This window comes from Ictidomys tridecemlineatus, chromosome 2 (assembly GCF_052094955.1).
Source record: "Ictidomys tridecemlineatus isolate mIctTri1 chromosome 2, mIctTri1.hap1, whole genome shotgun sequence".
Lineage (NCBI taxonomy): Eukaryota > Metazoa > Chordata > Mammalia > Rodentia > Sciuridae > Ictidomys > Ictidomys tridecemlineatus.
The window spans coordinates 136,699,017-136,725,026 of record NC_135478.1 but is presented as its reverse complement, the minus strand read 5'-3'; the positions used below and the strand labels follow the sequence as shown (position 1 = coordinate 136,725,026).

Genomic DNA, 26,010 nt, shown 5'->3' with positions numbered 1-26,010 from the left:
TAATGCTTTTGACTGATCAGAGAAATGGTATGGAGAGAAAATAGGACAAGAGGCAGAAAGATCAGTTAAGGAAGCTGTTACAACCCTGAACTAGGGAAGTGGCAGAGAGATTGGAGGAAAATGGACAAATTTGACATACATTTAAGACATGGCAAATAAGCTGCTGTGTCCATAAAGAGGAAAAATAAAGGAGTCAGGTTCTTGACTTGGGCAATGGGTAGGTGGTAGTGCCATTCAATAAGTTTTAAAGCTTCTCAGACTCAATTATGAATACTAATCACCCAAGAATGCAGATTCTGATTCAGTAGTTCTGGGTTGAGACCACAGATTGTTTCTAACAAGCTCCCAAGTGATGCTGATGTCATAGGTGTTGTCACCACAATCTGAGTAGAGAACATAGGGGAATGAAGAACACTGGAAGGAAAAACAAAGATAAATTCAGATATGATACATTAAAATTCTTATGGTAAATCTGAGCGGAGTACTCTGCAGGCAATTAGACACATTCATCTGATGCACAGAGGAGAGCAAGGAGGGAGACATTTGAGAATCAACTGCAAAAATATTGTGGAAATTGCCTTCACCTCCTCAGTCCCATTTTAAATGACAGAGGGTTTGGAAGTCAAATTACATGAGTAGAGGTGAGAGATGCACAAGTGACTCTTTGAAGAAGTTTGGTTGTAAAGAGAAAGAGAAGCATAGAGCAATAGCTATAAGAGAGCTTGGAGGTGAGGAAGGGTCTTATGAAAAAATGAGACAGATAAACATGCTTAAATGCTATTAGACATAGCTGTCCCTGATTAATAGAATATTAATCAGTCTTCCTGTCTAAAATTTCTACTTCATCTGGTTTAATATTCAACAAGCAATCTATAAGAGACTAATGCTTTTCTTCTTAGATTTGATAGCTGTGTTATAAATGGGGTCTTCTATAGACACAATACTCTTAAAATAAAGGATCGAAATGCTAACCAGAAATCTACTATTCTTATTCTAAAGTCTTCTCTTTAGAAGCTATATTTTGAATGCTTTCTCATCTATTTTTACCATGAGCAACAATTTTATTTTTCTAATACATATTACATAGCCTGAGAGCAAACCCGATATAAGCAATTAAGATGGTACCAAAGGAATTAGTTGCTGAATACCACTAAGGATAGAACATATGAAAGTTTAGATGGGACAAGGAAAAAATGGGAAAACTATTTCCCTTGGCATATGGAAATCAGTTCTGCTGGCTGGTTGCCAAAGACTGAATGATTAAAGTCAGTATGATAGAAACTTTGAAGATTTGAGAAAAGGTCTGTGCCCTCTTAAGAGTTTATTATGTCAACTGCAAAAGAACAGTTTGCAAAAGACACAAATAAAGTGTGGAAGACTGAGATAAAGAATGAAACCTAGCAGGAGACAGGAAATAGGACATAAAAAAGAATTGTTGAAGCCTTCGAAAGAAAAGACAAGGATGAATGATAAGCCAAAGAATGAGGAGAAAATACAATGAATCCTAAAGGTTGACCCCATTATACAGTATTAATATAAGAGACACTGAGCTGCAAGATAAGTTTACTAAATACTCTAGAGTAAGTTCACACAGTGACACCAAAATTTATGCAGGCGATGTCATAGTTATTTACAGTTCTTTTTTTTTTTAAGAGAGAGAAATGCTATTTTGAAATAGAATCACACTTGGAAGAACCTCAAAAGGACCTTGAAATATCATCTGGTTCTTGAAGGCAGAGTTAGCAGCAGCCTCCAACTGTTAATGTCCACAGGATCTGCCTCAGATCTCTAACCAAGGACACACTCTTCCTGAGCATCCTCCACCAGGATTAGTCAGAACCAGCCAGGCATGGAAAATGCAGGACTCCTCTTCTCTGCTCCAGAGGTCCTTTATACATTGGCCAAGACATTTTCAGATCTATATTAAATCTGAGGCCCTCTGCCGGATTCTGTCTCAACCTTCCTTCCCTATCACAGGGATCAGATCAGCATCACCTCCTGAAGGCTTACCCTGCCTAACCATGCTCCCTCTTTTTTGTTTGATTTTTTTGGTACCAGGGATTGAACACAGGGCACTTAACCACTGAATTACATCCCAGTTATTTTTATTTTTTATTTTGAAAGAGGTCTCCCCAAGTTGCTTAGGGCCTCACTAAATTGGTGAGCCTGGTTTTGAACTCACGTTTCTCCTGCCTCAGCCTCCTGAGACACTGGGATTAAAGACATATTATGCCACCATGCCTCACCTCTTTGTGTCCTTCACAGACATTATGCTCCTGAGTCTCTAGTAACCCTCATACACTTGACACTCCTAATTCTTTCTCTATATCTGTATCCTGATAGATATAATTATATATACAAAGAATATTTTGTAACACATGCATCTGACACAGGTTTTATGTCGAGAATACATTTAAAACACATTAAGAAGATAATTCAACTTTTTAATGGGCAGAGATTTCATTTTTAAAAATACAAAGCCACGTGTGGTAGTCCATTCCTGTAATCTCACCTACTTGGGAGACTAAGGCAGGATGATCAAAAGTTTGAGACCAGTCTGGGGAACTTAATGAGACCCTGTCTCACAACAAAAAATAAAAAGGACTGTGGATATAATACAGGGGTAGAGCACTCCTGGATTCAATTCCCAATACCACACCCACACACTCACACAAGATTATACATTCAAGAATGTTCATAGCGGCTTTATTCAGAAAAGTGCAAAACTGGAAACAATATAGATGTCCATTAACCATGGACAAGTGGAAAAATTATGGCATATCCACACAATGAAAACAATATTTAAATATTTAGCAATTAAAAATTACTGGACATAGAAACACATGAATGAATCTCAAAAACATTATGTTTAGTTAAAGAAACCAAACACATTAAAGGACATATGTGATTCCATTTCTAGGAAGATCTATATGTATAGATATATACATATTTTATATTTGGTATATATCTATGTATTTATATTGTGGCAAAACTATAGTGATGGAAATCAGATCAGAGGTACTGGGGGTGAAGGATGGATTGGAAATGAGTATGAGGAAATGTCTGGGATAATGGAAATTTTCTGTATCTTGATTGGGTGGCGGTTGTACAGGAATATACATTTGCCAAAACTCATAAAACTGTACACTGAAAATGTCTACCTGTTACTACCTGAATTATTTTATATTTACTTTTTAGTTTTAGGTGGACACAATATCCTTATTTTATTTTTATGTGGTGTTGAGGATCGAACCCAGTGCCTCATGCATGCCAGGTGGGTGCGCTACCACTTGAGCCACATCCCCACCCACTACCAGATTTTTAATGTGTGTTTCTGACATTTATAAATACTATACCAAATACATACTAAATTCTAAATAGATATGTAAATAAATACCTTATTTTTTGGCATGACAAAAGGAATACTTATTTATATCTCTAGATTATAAAAATGAAAAAAGAAAGGGAGTATTGTCTGTTTTTCTGATATCCAAAAACCTTATCAAATTCCCTTATTCTGTTGTTTTTAACTGAAGTTCTTAGCATTTCTTAGGCATACAATTATATAAACAGCAAAAGAAATAACTTCATCACTCATTATCCAACATTTATACAGATTACTTTGTTTGCCTCTCTTATTGCATTCATTGGTCTCCAAAAGAACATTAAATAATAATAATGAACATCAGATGCCCTCTATTTTCTACACATTAGAGGAAATGTCATAATATCTGATTGTTCCATCTCCAATTTTTCTATGGTAATTAATCTCTTCAGGTTTTCTACTTTACAGGTCAATATGTTTAAGGAGTCACATCTCCTAGATTTTCAACTGTAATATTCTTGAGTTTTAATTAGTAATTTACAATATTTTAATATTCTTTTCCATCGATGGTTACCTCCCTTCTAATTCCTATCTTGTACAATTTTGTTTTGTTTTGTTTTAAATCAGAGACATGGTGTTTTCAAAGAACCAGCTTTGGGGTTTATTTATACAAGTTTGTATTTTATTCATTTCAATTGTTATATTTATTGCTTTCATTGTTTCTAATTAACGTATGTCTATATCTTTACATAGTTTATATTATATATACATATTTTATATTTGGTATATATTTATGTATTTATATTGTGGGTTACAAAATTCTTTTTGAGGATTTACAATTGTGACCTTGAAACTTGGGGTGGAACATGCATGCACAAGGTCTCCTGGATTCAATCCCCAGCAAAAAAATAAAAGTAAAATTGTACCTGCACCAACCACCCACTTCCTTACACACTTTGTTACTTTGCTTGTTTAAAATTCTTTTTGTACCATTTATCATTTATGATCTTCAAACAACCTACATGAGTTACTTATATATTGCTTATTGTTTAGCCTGTTAATTATACACTATACAAAGTTCACAAGGGCTAGAAATTTTTACCTGTATTATTCACTCATGTATCTTAAAAGCCTTAAATTGTGCCTGACACAAAGTAGGTACTGAAGAAAATATATCAGATGAATAAACCATTATTATCACATAATTCATTTTATTCACGCAAAGGGCAAAGCAGGCATACTACTGATACCCATTCATTCACCAACATCTGGTTCATCGTCTAGTATGTTTGAGAACCTGCTGGCGCTTAAGTGTATATTAACAAGCCCCTACCCTCACGGAGCCAACAGTCTACATTAATACTATATGAGCAGGAATGGGAGGCAGGGACAGATGCTGTGGAAAAAATGTATTGGTTGTACAAATATACTCTTAATATTTCTTATTGATCTCAAATCGGGCGCCGAATCAACTTTTTGACCTATTGTTTTGGTTACTCTCCTAACAGTTAAAAGATGTAGGGTGGTCGAGCTGGAGTTGTGGTTCAGCGGTACAGCACTCGCCTAGCACGTGCAAGGCGCTGAGTTTGATCCTCAGCATCACATAAAAATAAATAAATAAAATAAAAGTATTGTATCCAATTATTGAAACAACGACTAAAAAATTAAAAAAAAAAAAAAGATGTCGGGTGGTCAAATCCCTCAAAATACCGAGGGAAATTCTAGAAGACAGTGGCTGGACAACAGTCGACCATCACCTTAATCACCCGGGATGGTTTCACGCACGCGCAGGTCTGCAAAACCCATACAAGCGTGGAGGCTGTTATGGGAACATGAAGTGTTACACCGAGGGTCTCGGCTGCCTTCCGCGGAGATCAAGGCCGCCTAGTCCGGTGAGGGAGGAATGCGACTCGCCCACAACTAACAGGGGTCAACCGAAGGAGTTCCAAAACACTGGGAACCACCAGATCCAGAAGCAGCCGAAGCACACGAGCGAAGTGCAGACACAGCCCAAGGTCCGCGCGCAGCCGCCTCCGAGCCAGGCCCGCCCACTTCGCCCCGCCCCTCGCACCGGAAGAACGTGCCTGCGCTTCCGGAGGTCTGCGACCCTTGCCGTTGCCTCGGTGATGTCGTGGGTTCAAGCCGCGTCCTCCACTCCGAGCGCTGCTGACGAAGAGGACGTATTTGACGAGGAAGCGGACGAGTCGCTCCTGGTGCAGCGAGAATGGCGGAATCACATGCAGAGACGAATCAAAGTAAACCTGAGTGGAGGCCGTGGGCACACCCTAGGGTCCCGGGTTGCGGGAGGAATGTGCGGAGTTGTGAAGAAGCTCTGTCCAGAGTGTTCCCAGCTTGGCCTGCTGCCCTCGTTATGGCTTGATTGCCAGTCTGGCCCGCGTCCTGCTAGGATTTCCCAGCGGGTTCCTTGAAAGCGTGTGAAACAACGCATTATCGCCTGACTTATTTTACTCACGCAAAGGGCAAAGCAGGAATAGAGGACCCGTTCATTCACCAATATCTAGTTCAACATCTAGAGCTGGGGGTGTCGCTCAGTTGGTAGAGTGCTTGCCTCACATGCATGCATAAGATTCGAAGTTCAATCCCCGGCGGCACACAAAAAAAGATAACATCTAGTATGTGTCTGAACCAGCTGGTGGTTGAGTGTGTATATTAACAAGTCCCTACCTTCCACTCCAACAGCCTACAGTTAGGGCATTCAAGCAGGAATGGGAGGCAGGGAAGATTACTGCGCGGTCTTTGTGAACCTGAGGGCTGCGTTACAAGCTGGGACCTACTTTAAAACTATCCAGACTTCGAAGAGTTTGCACTTTGATGAGGATCTCAAGGAAAGGGGTGGGGGAGTAATGTACACTGACTATACTAATTATGGCTATCAAGGACACAGTGTGCTTGAATGGGTGGGGAACACAAAGGCATATGGAAAAGATTGAGCTTAAGAAGGGGAAAGTGGGGGAAAGCTGGTATGAAACACTGGTGGCTAGGTAAGGCAATATTAAAAGTTGGTTTCTTTTTTATTTGGTAAATACAAAGTGTTCTTTCTTTGACTCATTATTCATTGAGAACAAGCTTAATTTTCAGGTAAAGCACTCAGAACTTAATTCTGGATAAGAACTAAATGATAAGATTTGCATCCACATAATATTTTTGCCAGTCTTATTATGCCCTTAGAGCTGTAGTTGGGAATTTTCCCTAATTTAATGTTTCAGTAAAATATTATTTAACTTGGCCCAACAGCCATATTGTCCCTTTCAGAAATGCTTTATTTGAGACTGGTGCTAGTCCAGTAAATACTGAGTGCTGTGACACCCTTGAGAGATGCAAGACAAAATCTCTATCCACAGAAAATTTGCATTTTAGTCAAAGTTAGTAATCAAGTAAAATTCTAAAGCCAAATTTCCCATTTTCTTTTTCAAAAAGTTTACTTTTTTGCTACTTTACTGGCCTCCTTATCCACCTATACCATTCGAGTTCATTGCCAAGGGGCCAGACATAATTTTCCATGTTTCTTTTCTGTGAAGACATTGTTTAAAATTGTGTGAGAATCAAGTGTTTAAAATTTGCTTATTAAATCTAGACTTCAAAAGTGGGATGCCATTATATGTCCAATGGCATAGTAAAGGCCTATTTCACAGTTTTCTAAATTAGTACTATGCCTTTCTAGAAAAGCCTGCATACGGTTCACTTGGTGTTAATTACAATCACAATTCTTTATTTTTGCCTGCATATGGTTCACTTGGTGTTAATTACAATCACAATTCTTTATTTTTAGGAAGGTTATAGAGATGGACTAGATGCTGGCAAAGCAGTTACTCTCCAACAGGGCTTCAATCAAGGTTATAAGGAAGGTGCAGAAGTCATTATAAACTATGGACAACTCAGAGGAACATTGAGGTAGTTTTAAATTATAATGTCATTACTACTGGTGAATTTTTATGAAAGTAATATAAAAAAGTAAAAATAAAGTATTTAAACTAAAGTGCTTTCCCTGGTATTGAATGCACAAAATTGAATTACACTGCCTTCAAAAAGTGAAAATTAGCTGAACTGGTGTGCACCTATAATCTCAGCAACTCAGGAGGCTGAGCCAGGAGGATCACAATTTAAGGCCAGCCTCAGCACTTTAGCAAGGTCCTAAGCAACATAGCAAGACCCTGTGTCAAAATTTTTTTAATTTTTAAGAAGAGCTGGGGATATAGCTCAGTGGTAAAGCACCCCAGGGTTCATTCTCCAGTACAAAAAAAAAAAAAGCAAACAAAAAGTAAAAATCATTATTAGTTCATTCACTTGAATATGTAAACCAGGAGTTATCCATTTTTGCAAACAAATGGTAGGAAAATATATATACTTTTGCTACCCAAACTACCATCAATCTCTAATTAAAAGAAGTTAAGATTTTGAATAAAGCTTTTAGTGTTTGTACATATGGCAGAGCACAATATGATAACCTCTAGACCAGAAGTACATAATGAAAATTATAGTAATTGAAAAATTATTCCATTTGTTTTTGTCCTGAGCACTGAGTACCTGTCAGGATTTTATAGCAATAATGGCATATAACAAACCCAAGTGGTCAGATGACACATGAAGCTAAGAACATGACAGACCGGTTTATCCTCTTTGATGCTTTATACATTTTAAACTCTTCTGTAGAGAAAGGCATAAAATATTTCAAAGAGTCTAATTTTATTACAGGATAGAAGATGAAAGAAATCAAAACAAAAAATTATTGTGTTCATAATTTTAGAAAATAATAGGATAGAAGATGAAAGAAAGATTAAAACAAAATTATCAAGTTCATAGTCTTAGAAAATTTAACTGGATTTATAGTTTACTACTATAGGAAAATGATTAATTGTTCATCTTCATATCATCAAGTTAAATTAATCTTTTATATGCTTAGAAAACTTACTGCTAAATCTTTTATGTCTGTTGATTCCATTATTAAAACATTACTTTTCAGCTGGGGATGTAGCTGAGCATTAGAGTGCTTAGCATGCTCAAGGCCCTGGGTTCAATCCTCAGCACCAAAACAGAAAACAAACAAAATAATTACTTTTCGTAATAACCACTGTGTTATTTCTGAAATGTAAAATAATAAAACAGTATTGTCCATATTAGAAAAGTAAAACATATGTTAAATCTGTTAGGACTAGAATTCTTACCTTTTTCAAGGTAATTGTTCGTAGCTCCTTAGATGATTCTAATGGGTGGCCAAGATTAAGAATCACTAGTTCAGGAACTGTTTGATGTCCTTACAGGAGAAACTTGTTTTACTGATCTTTCTCCAGGTTGTATACCTCTATAGAAGTTATAGTTATTAGGGAAAGTCTAAAATATGAAAAGTAGTTATAGAGCTGTGAAAGAGGAAATATGGATTATAAATACATGATTAAGTCTAATTTGTATTAAAAAATAATGTCCTTATTTTTAAATCCTATTTTACCATTATTAACTTCTGCTTTTGACTGACATTATTATCATTAATACATTTTGCATGATGTTATCTGAAAGAGATTTTTAGGGCTTAGCCTCAAACATTCTAAAAGCCTATGACTTTAATTTTTTACCTTTTTAATTCTTGTTTGTATTTTCATTCAGTGCTTTGCTCTCCTGGTGTCACCTTCATGATAATAGTTCAACTTTGATCAGTGAAATAAATAGTCTTCTGGATGCAGTTGGCCAATGTGAAGAGTATGTGCTCAAACATCTGAAATCAATCACTTCACAGCCTCATGTTGTAGATTTATTGGATTCCATTGAGGACATGGACCTTTGTCATGTAGTTCCAGACAAGAAAAAGATTGATGAAACTAAAGATGAAAGACTCTGTGAAAATAATGCTGAGTTTAACAAAAACTGTGGCAAGAGTCCTAGTGGGAAAGATTGTTCATATTTAGAACGTTGTACAACACAAGAGCATTCACATTCTGAAAACCCAAACCTTGCTTGGATTTTAGAACAGACAGCCAGTTTAGTTAAACAGTTGGGAATATCAACAGATGTTTTGCAGCACCTCAAACAACTATAAAAATTATGTTCCCTTTTCTAAGGAATGTCTCAGAGCATTTTGTTTCCTAATAGGGTAACCAGAATTAATACCATTTCTGCTCTGAACACTTCAGATGTTATCCTTCATGGAAGTTTGCAATGACTTCAACATTAACACTCTTATACTATAAGCTTTTTCTGTGTCACTGGTAATTCTTTTGTAGTTTAAGATATACTCAGAAATTCCAGTTGTCATCATTTTCAAATATCTCATCAAAATTGAACATTTTTAGACTCATTAACAAAAGCTAACAAGAATCAAACCTAACACTACTTTCTACTTCCATCACAATCAGGGGATTCAAGACCTCATCACCAACTAATCAGACCTAAGTTACCAAAAGTCACCTGATGGCTAACATTATAGACACAGAAATAAATATATGTATAGATATACAGGTTTATATTGAAAGCAGTCTTAATATTGTTGATTAAACAATTAAAAATAAGATATCAAAATTCACTTTAGTTACATATTGATTAAAAATTAGAGGGTTGGGGATGTAGCTCAGTTGGTAGAATGCTTGCCCAAGCACATGCAGAAGACCCTGGGTTCAATCCCCAGCACCACCAAAATAATAATAAGGACATTCCATAAAAAATACAGAAAATCCATTTCATTCTCAAGTACCTAGTTTTTCCAAATAGTAAAGAGTTATTAGTGTTACTTAATATTCCAGATTATTCTAAATGGCTGTTTTGCTTAAAATTCACATAAGAAACAACTGGCTTCTGTATTACCTTAAAGTGAATTTTTTATTCTAGCATAAATTAAAGATTCAAATATTTACTTGAGGATCTAAGCATGTACTAAACTTGGAAAATAATTTTTCGTCACTTTTTTCCACCTGAAATACAAATTTATATGAGGTAGCCAATTGGAGAGGCACCCTGGTAATTGTCCTTCATTGGTAGCCTTAGCTGCTATTTCATCAGTATTTTTATGTACCATACATGCTAAAAGACATATCACTGTAGTGAGAGAATCTGCTAAAATGTCTTCAAGGGACAAAGAAAATGTACTATGATCTTAGAGCCCTCTTCAGAGTTCATAGAACTTTGAAAAATTGAGGCAACAAATTTTGAAATAAGAATACCATAGCACTGGGGTTGTTGCTCAGCAGTACAGCGCTCTCCTGGCATGGGTGGGGCACTGGGTTAGATCCTCAGCACTACATAAAAATGAAGGTATTGTGTTCACCTACAACTAAAAATATATTTTTTAAAAAAGAATGCCATAGAGTTTCAGATTTTATAAAAACCTGCTGAAGCTATCAAAGTGACATTTGGTACCTGGTTTTAAAAAATGTGCCCATATCCAGATATGAACACCATTTTAGAGATTTACTAATTCATCTTATTATATATTATTCCATATTTTTAGATGCAACCAAAATCTAAAATCCACAACAGAATATTAAAAGCAATCTCAAGTCTTGTTTTTGTTCTGTCCTGCATATTACTTGTGAAATATCTATCTCTAGTGATATTATCGCAAGAAGGTCACACTGAGTAAAAACTTAATGATGTTATTGAGATTTTATCTGGGCTTCCCCAATAAGATTCCCAAAAGATAATATCCCTTGACACCATTGATTACATAGAGCCTGTTTATAGAAATGTTTATAGAAAATGAAGTCAAAAGAATTCACTGAGTTGATGATAAGCCTCTGCACTAGAACCAACAAGAGCAAAGGAAGTCCTGCTTCACTTTTGATTTTTTTTTCTTTTGCCTTGGTTTATATGTTTGTAGGCATGCCAGGTCTTCCCATGAGAAGACTATAGATGAATATAATTGGAAAGGCAAGATTGCCCCAGTACCAGCACAGCTAGAGTGTCAAGGCCAAGGACCCAGACATTAGGCTGAGTAATATGTTTTTTAGAAGCAGAAATTGCATCTATAGTAAGTTATTTCTAGGTGTTGACATATCTGGGTATATACATACATATTTTGTTCTGGGTATATTTTTTAACAAATCGGGGAGCTCCATTTTCTGACATTTCAATTGCTGGAACTGCTGAGGACATAAAATTTTTTATGATATGTGAACAGGAACTAAGCAACTGGATTCACCTACTTGCATCTTAATCTCATTTACAATCACATCACTTCATGGAATGCATTCTGAGAAACATATCATCGGGTGATTTTATTGTGTGAACATTTGAATGTGCTTCAACTAAGATGGTTATGATGTCACTAGGTGATGTAATTTTATAGGACCACCATTGTTTCTCTGTGACCCATTGTTAGCCACAATGTTGCTAAACTGCACAAGAATCTGTTATCACCATTCAAATGTTTACTTCCTATTCATACTTCCACTTTAAATTGCTTTTTGCTAAGGATGCTGATAGCTAAAGTCACACATCTGCCCATTACTGGCTTGTTTTCGGTCCTACCACTTGTCTCTCCAACAATGGACACAACCAACGAACCTTACAATCCCTTCTGCTTGTATTCCGCAGCATAGTTTTTCTTTTTGTCCTAGGTGTTACTATTACCTATCATTTGCTAACTCTCCCCTTTTCTGTCTGCCCCTTAACTGTGAGGATTCCCCAGAGTTTCATTCTTGGATCTTTTTTTTGTTTTTACACTCTTAAGCAGAGAACCTCACCTCCTCCTATGGTTTCAATTACACTGAATATCCCAAAGCTAATATTTCAACCCCATCCTTCTCCCAAGCTCCAGACATAAATTTGCAACTGTCCATTTCTTATGCCTATTTCAGTGGCTTAGCATAAACAGCATTTCTAAACAGATTTCCTATTCCCTTTCCCTCTCATTTCCATCCCAATTTATTTTGTGTGCCTGTGCATGTATGTGTGTGAAACTGGAGATTGAACCCAGAACTAGGCAAGTACTCTACCACTGAGCGATATTCCCAGCCCTTTACTTTGCCTTTTGTATTTTCAATCTATTAACATCATCTCTGTTCACACAAAGCTAGAAATCTTTATGTCTTTCTCTGCCTTTCCTTTCCACCACACCCTACTTAATTGTCAATTGAATATTTTTACTCTTCAGAACATTTTGAATTTGACCTTTCATTTGAATCATCAGATTTTAAATTAAGTTTTTGCCTCATTACTGTTAGTACTTCCAATTTAGGTCATTTCTTTTTTCTTTTCCTTATCACTATTATCTTCCTGAAACAGTTTATTTCCCTGATTTAAAACCTCAATTTAGGACTGGGGTTGTAGCTCAGTGGTAGAGTGCTTGCCTGGCACATGTGAGACACTGGGTTTGATCCTCAGTGCCACATATAAATAAAAAAAAATGAAGGCATTGTGTCCATCTACAACTGAAAATAACATTAAAAAAACTGACTTATTACTCTTTTTTTCTACTAAGTAAATTATAAACATGAATTCAGTTCTGAGCCCAAGCAGCATTGTGAGTCTTATTTCTTTCTGCCTGCTTCTACCCCACCATGCACTCCACACTTATTATACAATACTACAATTCTTTTGAAACATAATAGAGCTACTCCCAACCTCCAGTTTTACTCATTGCTGACTCTTCTGCTGAGAATACTTCATTCTCCATCCTTCTTTCCCAGAAAGTGCTTATTTATCCTTCAATGCTAGCTTAAATTTCAACTTCATCAGTCAAAGAGTTAGTTTATTTCCCCAATATACCCTCTGTATCACTTTGAGTATCTCCTAACTTCAGAATTCTCCAAGAACGGGTAACATCGACAGCACTTAGCGTCATATCTTATAACAGATGCATAGGGAATATTCGATGAATCGAGGAAAAAAAATGAGTCTACTAGGCAAAATGACAATATAACAAGAAATATAGTATTCCAAAATACATCATACATCCTTTTGTTTTTAGAAGACAAAACAAACCTTTATGTTTGCCTTATTTTTAAAAAAAGTCCATTGTTCCTCCTCATTTTTTATATTAATCATAAAAATCCATGTATCCAGATTGTATTATACCAGGCTAAATACTAACATTAAGACAATAGCACTTATCAGTCATTAAAAACTATACTTCTGAGTTGGGCACAGTGGGTGCATGCCTATAATCCTGACAAGTTGGGAGTCTGAGGCAAGAATCATAAGTTTGAGGCCAGCTTCAACAACTTAACAAAACTGTCTAAAAATCTTTTAAAGGCCTAGGAATGTAGCTAAGTTCAATCCCCAGTACTGCTAAAAGAAAAAAATTATACTGCAATATAATATAAAGGCCTAAAACACATAAAATTATATTTTAGTAAGTCTCACCCATTAAGAAAGTACAGAAAGAAACTACACAAAAGAAAAACCTGGATGAAAACAGTTTAATAAATTATTTGTTTCTAGCAGGATGCCTGGTGCATCGTTTTAATGATGCTAAGAAGGAGCTGAAACAAGAGGAGGAAATAGGGCAAGTAATAGCTAACAGTGCTTACTGTATACAGGCACTGTTCTAAAAACTTTACATATTTAATTTGTTTATTCTCATAACAACCCTATGCCACAGAACTATTATTATCCCATTCTATGATAGGAAAAAAAAAAAGTATGAAGAAGGCTGAACAAGTTGTCCAATTCACAGCTATGAAATGACCTGGTTGAGATTTAAACCTATGTTAAGTCTAGCCTCAGAATTTGTGCTCAAGGTAGATGCTCACTAAATAATAACAAAGTAGCAGCGATCATGTTTAGTGGGGGAAATATGAACTATATTTTCCCCTTGCTGTTTCTACTTAGTATTTCTACTGCATTTTCAAGACTTCCCCACTCCACAAGTATTATTTTTATAATAAATGCGAATAATAATAAATGAAAGTTTCTCAGAAATTTGTCTTCTCTACATCTAAAACAGGAAAAATACCATTCCTGCTCACTAGGGGAGAGAATCTCGATCATTTAGAATGTGGTATAGAAAGATATGTTCAACATAAACAGAAACTAAATTCTCCTTAGATTCCTTAGACTTCATACTTCCTCACAGGAGGATAATCCAAGTCATTCATTTCATGATAATGTGTCTTTACCATTCATATATTCCTACTTAAAAAAAAAAAAAAGACTGTTAGCTCACCTCTTACATACTGCTACATATTTGCCAAAAAGAGCCAAGAGTACTCAGCATGCAAAACACTCCATTTTCTTGTCCCATTAATAGTCTTATCTTTCCAGAAAGAAGGTCAGCAAAGTACAATCAGAACTACCTACAGATTCAGTTCTGGAGAATTTGGATACTAGTGCTTTCATATGTTAATAGGCAGTTCAGCTTTAGAGAGGCCCTGGACCTTTGGATCCTGTCTTTCCCCAAAACTGATGAATTTAGTTCAAGGCCACTGGGTGGTGCTCGTGTACCCTGATATGTTAGTACAGTATGTGTTTCCTAGGTAACTGCCCTTTAGACCTTAGACTTCACTGTCAGAAAAATGAGAAGCTAACAATTATCCCTAGAGCTATGCCAGATAGATTGAATCACTTGTAAGATTGGGTAGGTGGGGAGAATTTCTGGGTATGTCAACAAACAAGAAATAAGGGCACCCCCTGTTTATAATTCTAAGCTGAGACTTATTCTAAATCAAAATAACCAATCATAAAGAAGCCAATTTGTAAAAAAAAACCTTCTATACGCCAAAGCTTTGAGTCCTAAAAGAACTAACAACCCAAAGCATATAGAATTCAGTAAGAAACCATGTAAAATTATAATTTCACAGGCATGGAACTTTGCTTGCCAGGCAAGACTGCCTAAACCATTAGAAACAATTCTAATCCATCTCTTCATTTCTCACTGTTTTGCTCTCTCTCCCACACAAGTACAGCTTTTCAGGGTTTAAAGTAGAAGAAGACAGCAACATTTTTAACCCACTCAAACATATCACAATGCCTTTTTTAAAATATTTAATTTTTAGGTGTAGATGGACACAACACAATGCTTTATTTTTATGTGGTGCTGAGGATCGAACCTAGGTCCCGAGCGTGCTAGGCGAGTGCTCTGCCGCTGAGCCACAATCCCAGCCCCACAATGCCTTTTTTTTTTAAGTCAAGAAATCTACAACCTGATAGGTTTTTCTCATAACAAATACAACTCATTCCATCTAATAGTTAAGCTTTTCCTTATGAATTGCATAATCACTATTATCTATGGCTTTATTATTTTTTGAAGTATGTGGTTCTAAGATGGAATTTTTAAACATAAATATTTGCTAAATCCCTTATAATAATGACAGTCATTTTACAATGATAGTATTTGTAGTCTTTGAAAAAAAAACTGGACTGATATAAGGGTATAATGTAAATACCTAAAAATAAAATATCTCTCTTTTTTCTTATTTTGAGACATTGTAAACACTTTTCTCCCATAATCAGATCTTGAAATAACCAGGGACTCTCTAACTTGTAACTATAAATTATAAAGTGAAAATGCCAATCGTTTGCTTATTAAAAACTAACCAGGCCAGGCAAGGTGGCACACTCCTGTAATCCCAGTGGCTGGGGAGACTAAGGTAGGAGGATCACAAGTTCAAAGCTAGCTTCAGCAACTTAGTGAGGCCCTAAGTAACTCAGTGAGACCCTGTCTCTAAATAAAATACAAAAAAGGGCTGGGGATGTGGCTCAGTGGTTAAGTGCCCCTGAGTTCAGTTCCCAGTACCAAAATTATAAAAATAAAAAATAACCATAAATTTCTAAACTCTCAGTTATACTAGAAATTATTGCTATGGAGTTGATTTTTGGAAGAAAAACTCATTTAAATGCATTTAGACATTCAAATCCCAAGTGGGAACTAATTAAACATTTTCATTTGAAATCAGTGTTCTGCTATTCAAGATGCCAAATGATATATTAATAGTCTCTGATTTTAATCTTTTCATAGGCTTCTATGAGTTTCATATAATGTCTGAAATCTGGCAGTATCCATTATGACCCACCCCATTTGTTAGCTTAGAGAGCATTTTTATTTTTCAGTGCTGGAACAAAGGGTACCCTTCATGAAAGGTAATAGCAACACTGAGATCAGAGATATGAATCCATTTTCACTAAGCTGCTCGGAGGCCTCTGCCTTTCCAGTGTGAACAGTTGTAAAGGTAAAATTTCTAAGCTGATTCTAAGCTGCAAAAGCCTGAGTTAAAGTGTAAAAGACCGGGCATTGTAAAGTTTCTAAATTGCAAGGCCTGGGCTAAAAAGTAAAAGACCAGGTATTGTTAAAATTCCTCTGCTACCCCTGGAACTTGTAATCTCTGTAGCTGTTAGGACAATACTGGAACTGCCCAGTAAATATTTCCATTGATTCCCTGGTTGTTTAATAGCTAAGGGCTCTAAGTAGCTCGGCACGTAGGCATCCAGGCCCCAAAACCAATCAGTTTAAATGTGTACCCCGCTTAGGAGTGACCAATCACCCCTGCCCAGATTGTTCCCGCCAATGAATGTACTAATCATGTCTCAGAGTTGTTGTTCAATTTTCCCGCGCCTCATGATGATTTGTTCTGATGTATGCAAAGCCCCCCCCCTCTCCAAAAAGTGTACTTAAGCTCTGCTTGACCTCTGCTCTGGGCTCTGGGCTGCTCTCCCTTCCTGAGTGAGCCTTGAGCCCCAGCATGCTGGTTCAATAAAACTCCCCCCTGCTTATTGCATGAAGCTGGTCTCTTGTGGTCTCTTTCTCTGACGCTTCGATGGACCCTTACAAGTATACTCCTGACCTCACCGCAGGTTACATTTTCCGCAAGGAAGTAACCAGGGGACAACTTGAGAAAGGCAGGCAAAGTGAATTGCTGATGATGAATGATGTTCAGCTGATGGAAAGGATGACTAGAGAAGGTGACAAAGAAACTTACTAAAAAATCAGTGTAGCTTTTGAATTTTTAGAACAGAATATGTCTCAAATCAAAGATATTTTAACCCATTTGCCTTAAAAATTCCAGATTTAGAAATTTGATCTAAGAAAATAAATAGGTGGTAAAAGAAACTTTCAGCACAAAGATAATCCATTGCCACATTCTATGTAGAGTAAAATTAGAAACATCCTATGGCCGACAATTTAAAAATTGTTAATTATGTTAGCTTAAATTTGACTTACCCATTATAAGTTATCATTATGAGAACTATAGAAATAAGCAAAATATTTATGGTATATATTTAACTGAAAGTCGCTAGTTAATGTTGAAATGTGTGGATACATTATATTTAAAGTGTGTATTTAACAGATAAATGGAAGGTCATTCTCTGTTACAGTAATTATTGTATTAATGTGGTAGAACTTGTTTTCTTTTTCAGAATGATCTTTTGTTGTGAACACTTTTTATAGTAAGAAAAGAAAAATGTTTGAAAAGGTGTTCATTTTTAAGAAGAACTATTAAGTGCACTTTCCTGAAAATCAAAATCTGGGGAAGAAAGCAAATGTACTTAATTCAAAACACTAGATCAGAAAAAGATGTAGTGGGGGTGGGGCAATACAATATGTTTTTCAAATCATATCAAAACTGTAAGTTTATTTCTTAAATTATACATAGTATTATAGTTTGGATCTTAAATGTCCTTCAAAGTCCCATGTGTTAAAGGCTTTGTCACCAGCCTAAAGCACTACTGGGAGGTGGGGGAGGTGAAAACAGGTATCAGGAGACTGACAAGCATATCCTTGAAGGGGACATTGAGACCTCAGCACCTTTCTCTCCCTTTGCCTCCTGGCCATCAGGGGGTGAGCAGCTTTGCTCCACCATGTTCCCCTGACATGACACTCTCCTCAGACCCAAAAGCAGTGACCATGGGCTGAAACCATAAGCCAAAATAAATCTTTCCTCTTTTTAAGTTGATTATCTCCTGTATTTTATAATAGTAACAGAAAACAAACACACTTAATCAACTTTAAACTTTAAATGGAAGAAAAAACAGGTATTTTTTAAGCTAAAAGCCATTCATATTTGACTGTAGTGAATTTTCTAACAACTCATGTTAAGATTTTACTTCAGATAATACCAGCTTATATTCCAACAGTGTGGTATCTGATTCTATTCTCAGTAGTGTAAATGAATTAGCTTTCTTAATTCTTAATTAATAATTCTTAATAATTAGCTTTCTTAATTCTTAATTTCTGGAGCTACCTTGTCTTACCAAATAAAAATAAAGCTCTTCATTGAATTTGTCACAAGGTTGCTTCTTTTTTCAAAAACAAAGATCAAATTGAAACTTGGGACAACTTGGGTCATGTTTGCTATTATTTTGTACACTTTAATAAACAGAAAGCATATGGCATCTATTTATAAAGCAATATGAGCCTCTTAGTTTCCAAATCTATAAAATCTGTAAAATGGAAGTATTGGTAGTAATGTCATTATTTCTGTGAGGACTGCATACAATAACATTTAAAATGGTTGCTTGGTGTCAGGCACCTTGTAAGTGCTTACTTAGTATCCCGTAGTAGCTAAAAATGATAGTCCTAAAGCTAGATTGTCTGCTTGGAAGCACAGCTCCAATCACTTACTAGTCAGTTCTCTTTCCAGTTCTTTTTCTTCATCTCTCAAATAGTGCTTATCTCATAAGATAATTAAAAGAAAGAAATCTCTGTGTTTGATTGGTTATTGATTGATTTGCTGGTGCTGGGGTTCAAACCACATGCATTGTGGGTACATACATGCATGTACTCTATCACTGAGCTATACTCCCCAACTCCCCCCACACACACACACATCAATAAATGAATCTGAACATGTAGAATGCTTAGGAAAGTACCTTGAATGTATTCAATGCTCACTAAACATTAGCTATTATTGTCATATTTTATCCTGAGCCTGCAATTTAGCAAGGGGTTTATCCATCTTTAGACAACTTTAACTATCATGAAATTGCCATGACTCAGACACAGCCAAGCTTCCTACTCGTGTAACCAAAGGGAATTAGCATGATTATTTTTCTCCATAAATATTTTAAAAGAAAAGGAGGAGGGAAGGAAAAGAAGAAAATTTTTTCAACATTTGCAAATGATAGCATAAAAGTATATTTTAGCCAGGCACAAGGGTGCCTACCTGTATTCCCAGTGACTCGGGTTTGGATATGATTTGTCCCCCAATTGTTCATGTGTTGGAGACTTAGTCCCCACTGTAGCAGTGTTGAGGTGGCAGGACCTTTAAACCAACAGGTAGTTTACTGCAGTCAATAGATTAAGATAGTTCTCATGAGATCCTGAAGTTAGTTCTTATAAGAACCAGCTGTTATAAAAGATCAAGCCTGGCCACTCCCCACCATCTGGCTTCCTGTCTTGACATGTGATATTTCCTTCTTGCATGCACTCCAGCCATGATGTGAGGCAGCTAAGGGGCCCTCACATGACGCTGGCTGGCACTATGCTATTTGGACTTTCAACTTCAAAACTTTAAGCCAAGTAAACTTTTCTTAATGAGTTACATAGTCTCAGACATTCTGTTATAATAATGGAAAAAGCACTAGCAATGGACTGTTTGCTTGCTAGGATGTCATCATGAGATACCACAGATTGGGAGGCTTTTCACAGACATTTATTTGCTCACAGTTCTGGAGGCTCGCAGTGTAAGATCAAGGTGTCAGGCTGATTTGGTTTCTCCTGAGGCCTCTCATCTTGGCCTGCAAATGGCAATCATCTCTGTGTCCTCACATGATTTTCTCTATGTACACACAAACATCTCTGGTGTCTCTTTATCTGCCCAAACTAAGGACACCAGTCCGATTGGATTAGGACCCACTCTAATGGCCTCATTTTGTCACTTCTTTAAAGATCCTAACTCAAAATATAGTCACATTCTTATATTCTGAGGTACTGGGGGTAGGGCTTCAACATGAATTAAGGGGGATAAAATTCAGTCCATAAAAGGTTGTTAGACCAGGACGCAAGAAAAGACCACTGACTCCAATTAAAATCAAATTAAAGCAAGTTTATTATTTCGACCAGCCGGGCTGCCTTTCCCTCCCAAAACAGCGGGGAACAAGACAGCCACCCCACCTTTCCTACAGCCCAGCTTTATAGCCCATAAAGTTACACAAAGGGGGGGTTACAGATAACAGAACTCTGACAAAGCATCACACTAATGGTAGTTTACATTTTTTGCTGGCCCCAACATCAGAATTTATGAAGACCATTAGAGCCTCAGAGAGGGTCGTTGTCTGGCCAGGGAAGGCCAATATTTATGAGGTGTCACTAAAGTTTCAGAGAGGGCTGCTATCTGGTCAGAGAGCCAGGCATGGGTGAGTTCAAGGCACGGCAGGCATTCCAAGCAGGTTCAGAATTTGCAGTAATTTATAGTAAAGCCGAAATTAGCTTTTCATGGCTTTGTGGCAAGAGGGCTTCCAATTTTAATAAAAGATCAGGTTGGGTTTATCAAGGTGAGGACATGGAAGATTTACTTGGGGGGGGGAGGGCTAGGGATTAAATCCAGAGCCTTGTGTATGCTAGGCAAGTGTTCCACCACTGAGCTATACCCCCAGGCAAGATGTACTTTTCTTAAGTAATATTTTCTACAATGTTTCTATAATATTCAAATATTCTATGAGGAGCCTAATTATTTTATAATCTGGAAAAGCAGTGAATTAAGACAAAATAATAATATATTTATATTTAAGATAGAGTTAGGTTGTAGACTTAGATAATTATAAATAGATTTTTCATTTACACAAATGTCTCCTGGAGCATTGGAAGATCACTCTGCTTTTAGAATTTACTTTAAAAATTATACAATTTAGTTTTAGCTTAAAGTAAAGTACTTTTTTATTATAAAATAAGACACATAGTTTCAGAAGTGATAGAAACTAACTTATAAATTAGTGTGTTGTTTATCTTTGAGAATAGAGTAAGAATTTTTATTGTCAAAACAAGAGATCACAATAGAAGACACCAAAAAAATTATTTGTTCTGACAATTTTAGACTCCAGGGCTTCTCTATGAGAAGGTCAGCTCCTTATATAAACAGAATGCTACCCAAAATAAAACCAGAAAGTATCTGAGACAGTGTTTAAGACAATAAACATGTACACAGTGAGGAGAAATAAAAATGCAGTCTATTTCTTTTCTGCTGTAAAACATGTTGCATAAATGATGAGAATGAGAATCATTTTGGTTAAAAAAATGCTTTCATTATAAAAAAGTTTTGAATTCTTCTCTCTCTCCTCCAAAAAAGTTTCAGTCTGTGACCTGGATAAAGAAGTCAAAAGATGACAGATGACACTAATTTCACATGAACCTTAAGTCTATAATGTAACTGTACTTATCATCTTCTTTACTCTAAAAACGTTTTAACATTCAGAGGTTGGGGGTGGCTAAGTGGTAGACCATCTACCTGTCATGTGCAAGCCCTAGGTTCAATCCGCAGCACTGCAAAAAAAATAAAATAAGTTTAACATACATATACCAATATCAAATCAGTAGACTTAACTTTCTTCCTTTAGGAAATGTCCAACCAAATTGGAGTTAAATTAATCTTACTTTAAAGTTCAAGAGGAGCTGGGGTTGTAGCTCAGTGGTAGAGTGCTCGCCTAGCATGCTTGAGGCACTGAGTTCGATCATCAGCATCACATAAATTAAAAATAAAGATATTGTGTCCACTTAAAAAAACTAAAAAATAAATATTAAAAAAATATAAAGTACAAGAACAGATATGTAAGACTAGTGACTGTTTTGTGACTTTTATAAAAGAGAAGCATCTCTCCAAAAGCAGTGGCCCAAGAGGTACTATGAGACAGGAAGAACTGGCTGCAGGACAGTGATTTCTTAAGTTGACCAAAAAGGAAGGAGACTCCAGTTTAAGCCTAGAAAGAGGGTTCCCTGCCAAGTCTAGACAGTAATTGCATCCCACACCTCAAACATGTCCCCCTAACTAGCAAGACTGGAGCATAGCCTTACCAGAGTCAAGAAGGGAAGGTCACCCAAACTTATCAGTAGGCACCTCTTTGCCATGATGTATCAATGCTCACAGTGATGATGGTAAAAAGAATCAAGAAACCTAGGTTTTGGAAACATATAAACATTATTTATCTAGTAAGCAATGATCAAAGTCTAGGATTAATGAGATAAAAATAGATAATGAAAAACATCACTGATAAGATTTTTTTTTTTAAGTCTGGCTTTAAAGCAGCACAAAATGGTTTCTTCCACACAAGCATAAGCTTTGTGCCAATGTTTCTCAGAATCAATATGGCTCTAGTCTAGCCTCAGTTTGAGAGTTTTTTTTATAAATATACTATACTATATAATATTCTCTATGAGGTAAGCTCATTATGTAAACAAAATATTCATAGAAATATAATATAATATATTTCTTTGTCAGAGACAAGGTAAAAGAAGAATGAACAAGAAAACTTCCATTCAGAGTTCCTGGAATAGAAAGCACTCTAGATTCCTGTGGGTATGATGAGCACATGCAAACATGGGATATTATGGTTTGGATATGGGTGTCCCTCAAAATCTCCTGTGTTAATGCAGAAATATTCATAGGTAAATGACTGAATTGTGGGAGCTGTGACTTAATCAGAATGGACTGACTTGGTGGTAACTGTGGGCAGGTGGGGCGTAACTGGAGATAGTCTTTGGAGGTGTGCACTGAAAGGGTACTTCTTCCCTGTGACCCCTTCCCCTCATTCCCTGCTTCCTGACCCTGCCAGGAGCTGAGCAACTTCTCTCTGATGGGCTCTTCCCTCATGATGTGCTGCCTCACCTTGGGAACAGAGCAATGGACCCCACTGTCTATGGACTAAGACCTCTAAAACTATGAGCCCCAATAAACTTTTCCTCCTCTGAGTTGTTCTTGTTGAATATTTTGGTTACAACCATGAAAAAGCTAACTAAAACACAGAGTTTGATATTAAGGTCGATGACAACTGTTTCTTCTCTTCTATCTCTGGGACATCCATCCTGGGTGGTTTCATCCATTGAGATGACCTGTGCACAGATCAGTTCCATTGGGGAGGGCTTCTAGGCTCTTTTGAAGGCCTGGATGGTAAACTCCAGAATCAGACATCTAAAAAGGTCTTGGTCCCCCCCACCCCCACCCCCACCCCCCCAAAAAAAAAACCTCCTTTCTGAAGAATTTCTGTCCTTATTCCCACTTCCAGAATCCATGGTGCTAGGATTTGGCCAAGCAAAGCTGTAAAGAAATGAGAAATTAACCAGCCTCTAGGCCTTTGCTTAGAAGAACAGGGAGGGGTACTGCTTGGGATATACTGGGTTCATGCAGGCTGCTTCTCTTCTTTTGTTATCTTTCTACTCTGCAGTTTGTGGAATACTTTTGCCATCAGAGGCACTTGGTCTTCTCCAAGGCCCTTGTGGGTTGTGTAGCCAGCATGTCTCAGCCTTGTCTATTGCTCAAAATGCTAAATGCTCTCCTGGGTCTGTTTTGAGATCAGAGAATTCATGATGCTATGGGTGACTCTAGCTTTCACCACTGGGACCTTGTCCATACTGTCAGTGACCATTGACAGGAGCGGGTGGGATTGTGTCTCAGTGGTAGAGCACTTGCCTAGCATACATGAGGTACTAGGTTCGATCCTAGGCACCATATAAAAAAATGAACAAAATAAAGGTATTGTGTCCATCTACAACTGAAAAAAATATTTTAACAAAAAAGGGCTGTGAATGTGACAAACTGTGTGGATGTGACTCAGTGGTTAAGCGCCCTGGGTTCAATTCCCAGTACCAAAAAAAAAAAAAAAAAACTTATCAGTAATTTAGGTTATCTGTGAACACCATCAGGCAGACAGAAGTCTAATATCTAATAAGAGATATTGTTTGATAATTGAATGGATTTGAGAAAAATAATCAGGGGTAGGGATGTAGCTCAATGGTAAAACACTTGCTTATCGTGTGTAATGCCCTGTGTTCAATTTCCAGCACTGAAGAAAAACAAAAAAGATAAAGGTAAAACTATTTGTTAGTGTGTATCCAACATAGTCCTAATAAAAGAAGTTTTAACTGAATGCTCAGTCATTCACAGGGTCAGCTGTAAAACCTGTAGATTTTAACTCCTATTGCTTTAATTCAGTCCTTTACCAATTTTTGCCTGGCCTCTTGGCATAATCTTCCTGGCTTCCCTGTGCTCCACATTACCAGAAGTGTTTCAGAGGAGACCTGCCGGCAGAGCTGAAGTAGCTGCCAGTATCTATAGCTACAAATTCTTGCAATCCCACAGCAAGATTGTCCAGTGAGTCATCAGAATATAGACAGGAGTTGACTATAAAAGTGAGAAATGAAGTTAATGAGATAGGCACCATACACACTGCCTCTGGAGAGAACAGTATGGCTTTTACAGAATCTGGGTTTTTTTGTTTTTGTTTTTTTTAAGTTTTGAGTTCTTTCATTCTTAGTTTTGCATTCTCCCTTTTGTAGAACCCTCAGCAAATTTCCTTTGGAAGAGTCCTGATGACCTAGTAACAAGGTATGGGTGTGACTTATGCAATTATCTATGGTTTGACATACCCATTTTCCAGATGTTTGTCTGTTTTGTTAAGGTTCCCTGTGATTCCTAGTTCTATAATCTATGGCTTGTCTTTGATGTATATGCCTGATGTCCTCCCTATAAGTTACTGCCCTTTGTTTTCCTTCCCACACCTTCTTGCTCATGGCTGACTAGTTATCTAACAGAAAAATCTTTCTAAAATTTAAGTTTGACCATACCGTTATTTTACTTGTTGTCTCTATGACTGTAAAGCAATGAATACCAGCCTTCCTTTGCAATGTGATCTCCAATCAGTACAACCAAAGATACTCAAACATCGGTGATAGAAACATGTGCTATTTCCTAAATAATCTATGTCCTTGTAAGTATCTGTTACTGGTTTTTTTTTAATATTTCTTTTTTAGTGTAGTTGGACACAATACCTTTATTTTATTTATTTATATGTGGTGCTGAGGATCCAACCCAGGGCCTCACATGTGCTAGGCAAGTGCTCTACTGCTGAGCCACAACCCCAGCCCTCTATTAATTTTAATCAACTGTGACCACTGTGACAAAAAGACCTTAACAGAACAACATAGAGAAAAAGTTTATTTTGGCTCACAGTTTCAGATGTTCTTTCCCCAATCAACTGACTCCATAGCAGTTGACTATTGCTCCATGGCATAAGGACATGGCAGAGGAAAGCAACAACCAGGAACCAGAAAGAGCTCCACTCACCAAGGACAAAAAGTCACAGCCCCAATGACCTACTTCCCCCAGCCATACCCTATCTGCCTACAGTTACCACCTAGTTAATCCTTACCAGTGGATTAATCTACTGATGAGGTTATACCTCTCATAATCTAATCTTTTACCTCTGAAAATTCTTGCATTGTCTCAAACATGAGCTTTGGGGGAGACACATCATATCTAAACCATAATGGTTATGGTGCCTGGAATGAATTTTTTCCACTGTCTCCTCTTTGCACCCTCCCTCCCCTTTGCCCAAAGTTCCTCCATTTTTCCCATGCCTCCCCCTCCCTGTTATGGATCAGTATCCACTTATTAGAGAACATTTGGTCTTTTTTTGGGGGGAGATTGGCTTACTTCGCTTAGCATGATATTCTCCAACTCCATCTATTTACGAGCAAATGCCATAATTTTACTGGTAATAATACATACCCAAATTGATTTTTACTTTTATTAAAATTAATTAAATGCTCATATTATTTTTAATGAAATAAAAACTATCATTTTCTCAAATTTTTTAAT

At 36.8% G+C, this 26,010-nt stretch overlaps 1 protein-coding gene, 1 long non-coding RNA gene and 1 pseudogene across 3 annotated transcripts; 1 reads left to right on the top strand and 2 right to left on the bottom strand.

Annotated features, from left to right (window-relative positions):
* Window positions 1-2,677: 2,677 nt before the first annotated feature.
* LOC144375350 (uncharacterized) lies at window positions 2,678-9,051 on the bottom strand. 2 transcript variants are annotated; one of them, XR_013435054.1, is made up of 4 exons: window positions 8,914-9,051; window positions 8,509-8,645; window positions 8,256-8,363; window positions 2,678-5,749 (listed from the first exon to the last, which is right to left on the bottom strand). It is a non-coding gene; the product is annotated as an uncharacterized LOC144375350 (long non-coding RNA). The 2 variants fall into 2 exon arrangements; XR_013435055.1 differs by having other exon boundaries at window positions 8,509-8,674; window positions 8,914-9,021.
* On the top strand, window positions 5,447-9,395 carry Yae1 (YAE1 maturation factor of ABCE1). The gene is made up of 3 exons (XM_005319209.5): window positions 5,447-5,580; window positions 7,116-7,237; window positions 8,945-9,395. Exons 1-3 carry the CDS (start codon window positions 5,452-5,454, stop codon window positions 9,372-9,374), a joined length of 681 nt encoding a protein of 226 aa, XP_005319266.1. The 5' UTR covers window positions 5,447-5,451; the 3' UTR covers window positions 9,375-9,395.
* Window positions 9,396-20,229: 10,834 nt separating this feature from the next.
* On the bottom strand, window positions 20,230-25,737 carry LOC144375349 (putative monooxygenase p33MONOX pseudogene; annotated as a pseudogene).
* Between the last annotated feature and the right edge of the window lie 273 nt (window positions 25,738-26,010).

Coding starts and splice junctions, on each gene's coding strand:
- Yae1 (XM_005319209.5), top strand. CDS start 5,452: ATGTCGTGGGTTCAAGCCGCGTCCTCCACTCCGAGCGCTGCTGACGAA. Junction 5,581..7,115: donor ACATGCAGAGACGAATCAAA/GTAAACCTGAGT, acceptor CTTTATTTTTAG/GAAGGTTATAGAGATGGACT. Junction 7,238..8,944: donor CAACTCAGAGGAACATTGAG/GTAGTTTTAAAT, acceptor ATTTTCATTCAG/TGCTTTGCTCTCCTGGTGTC.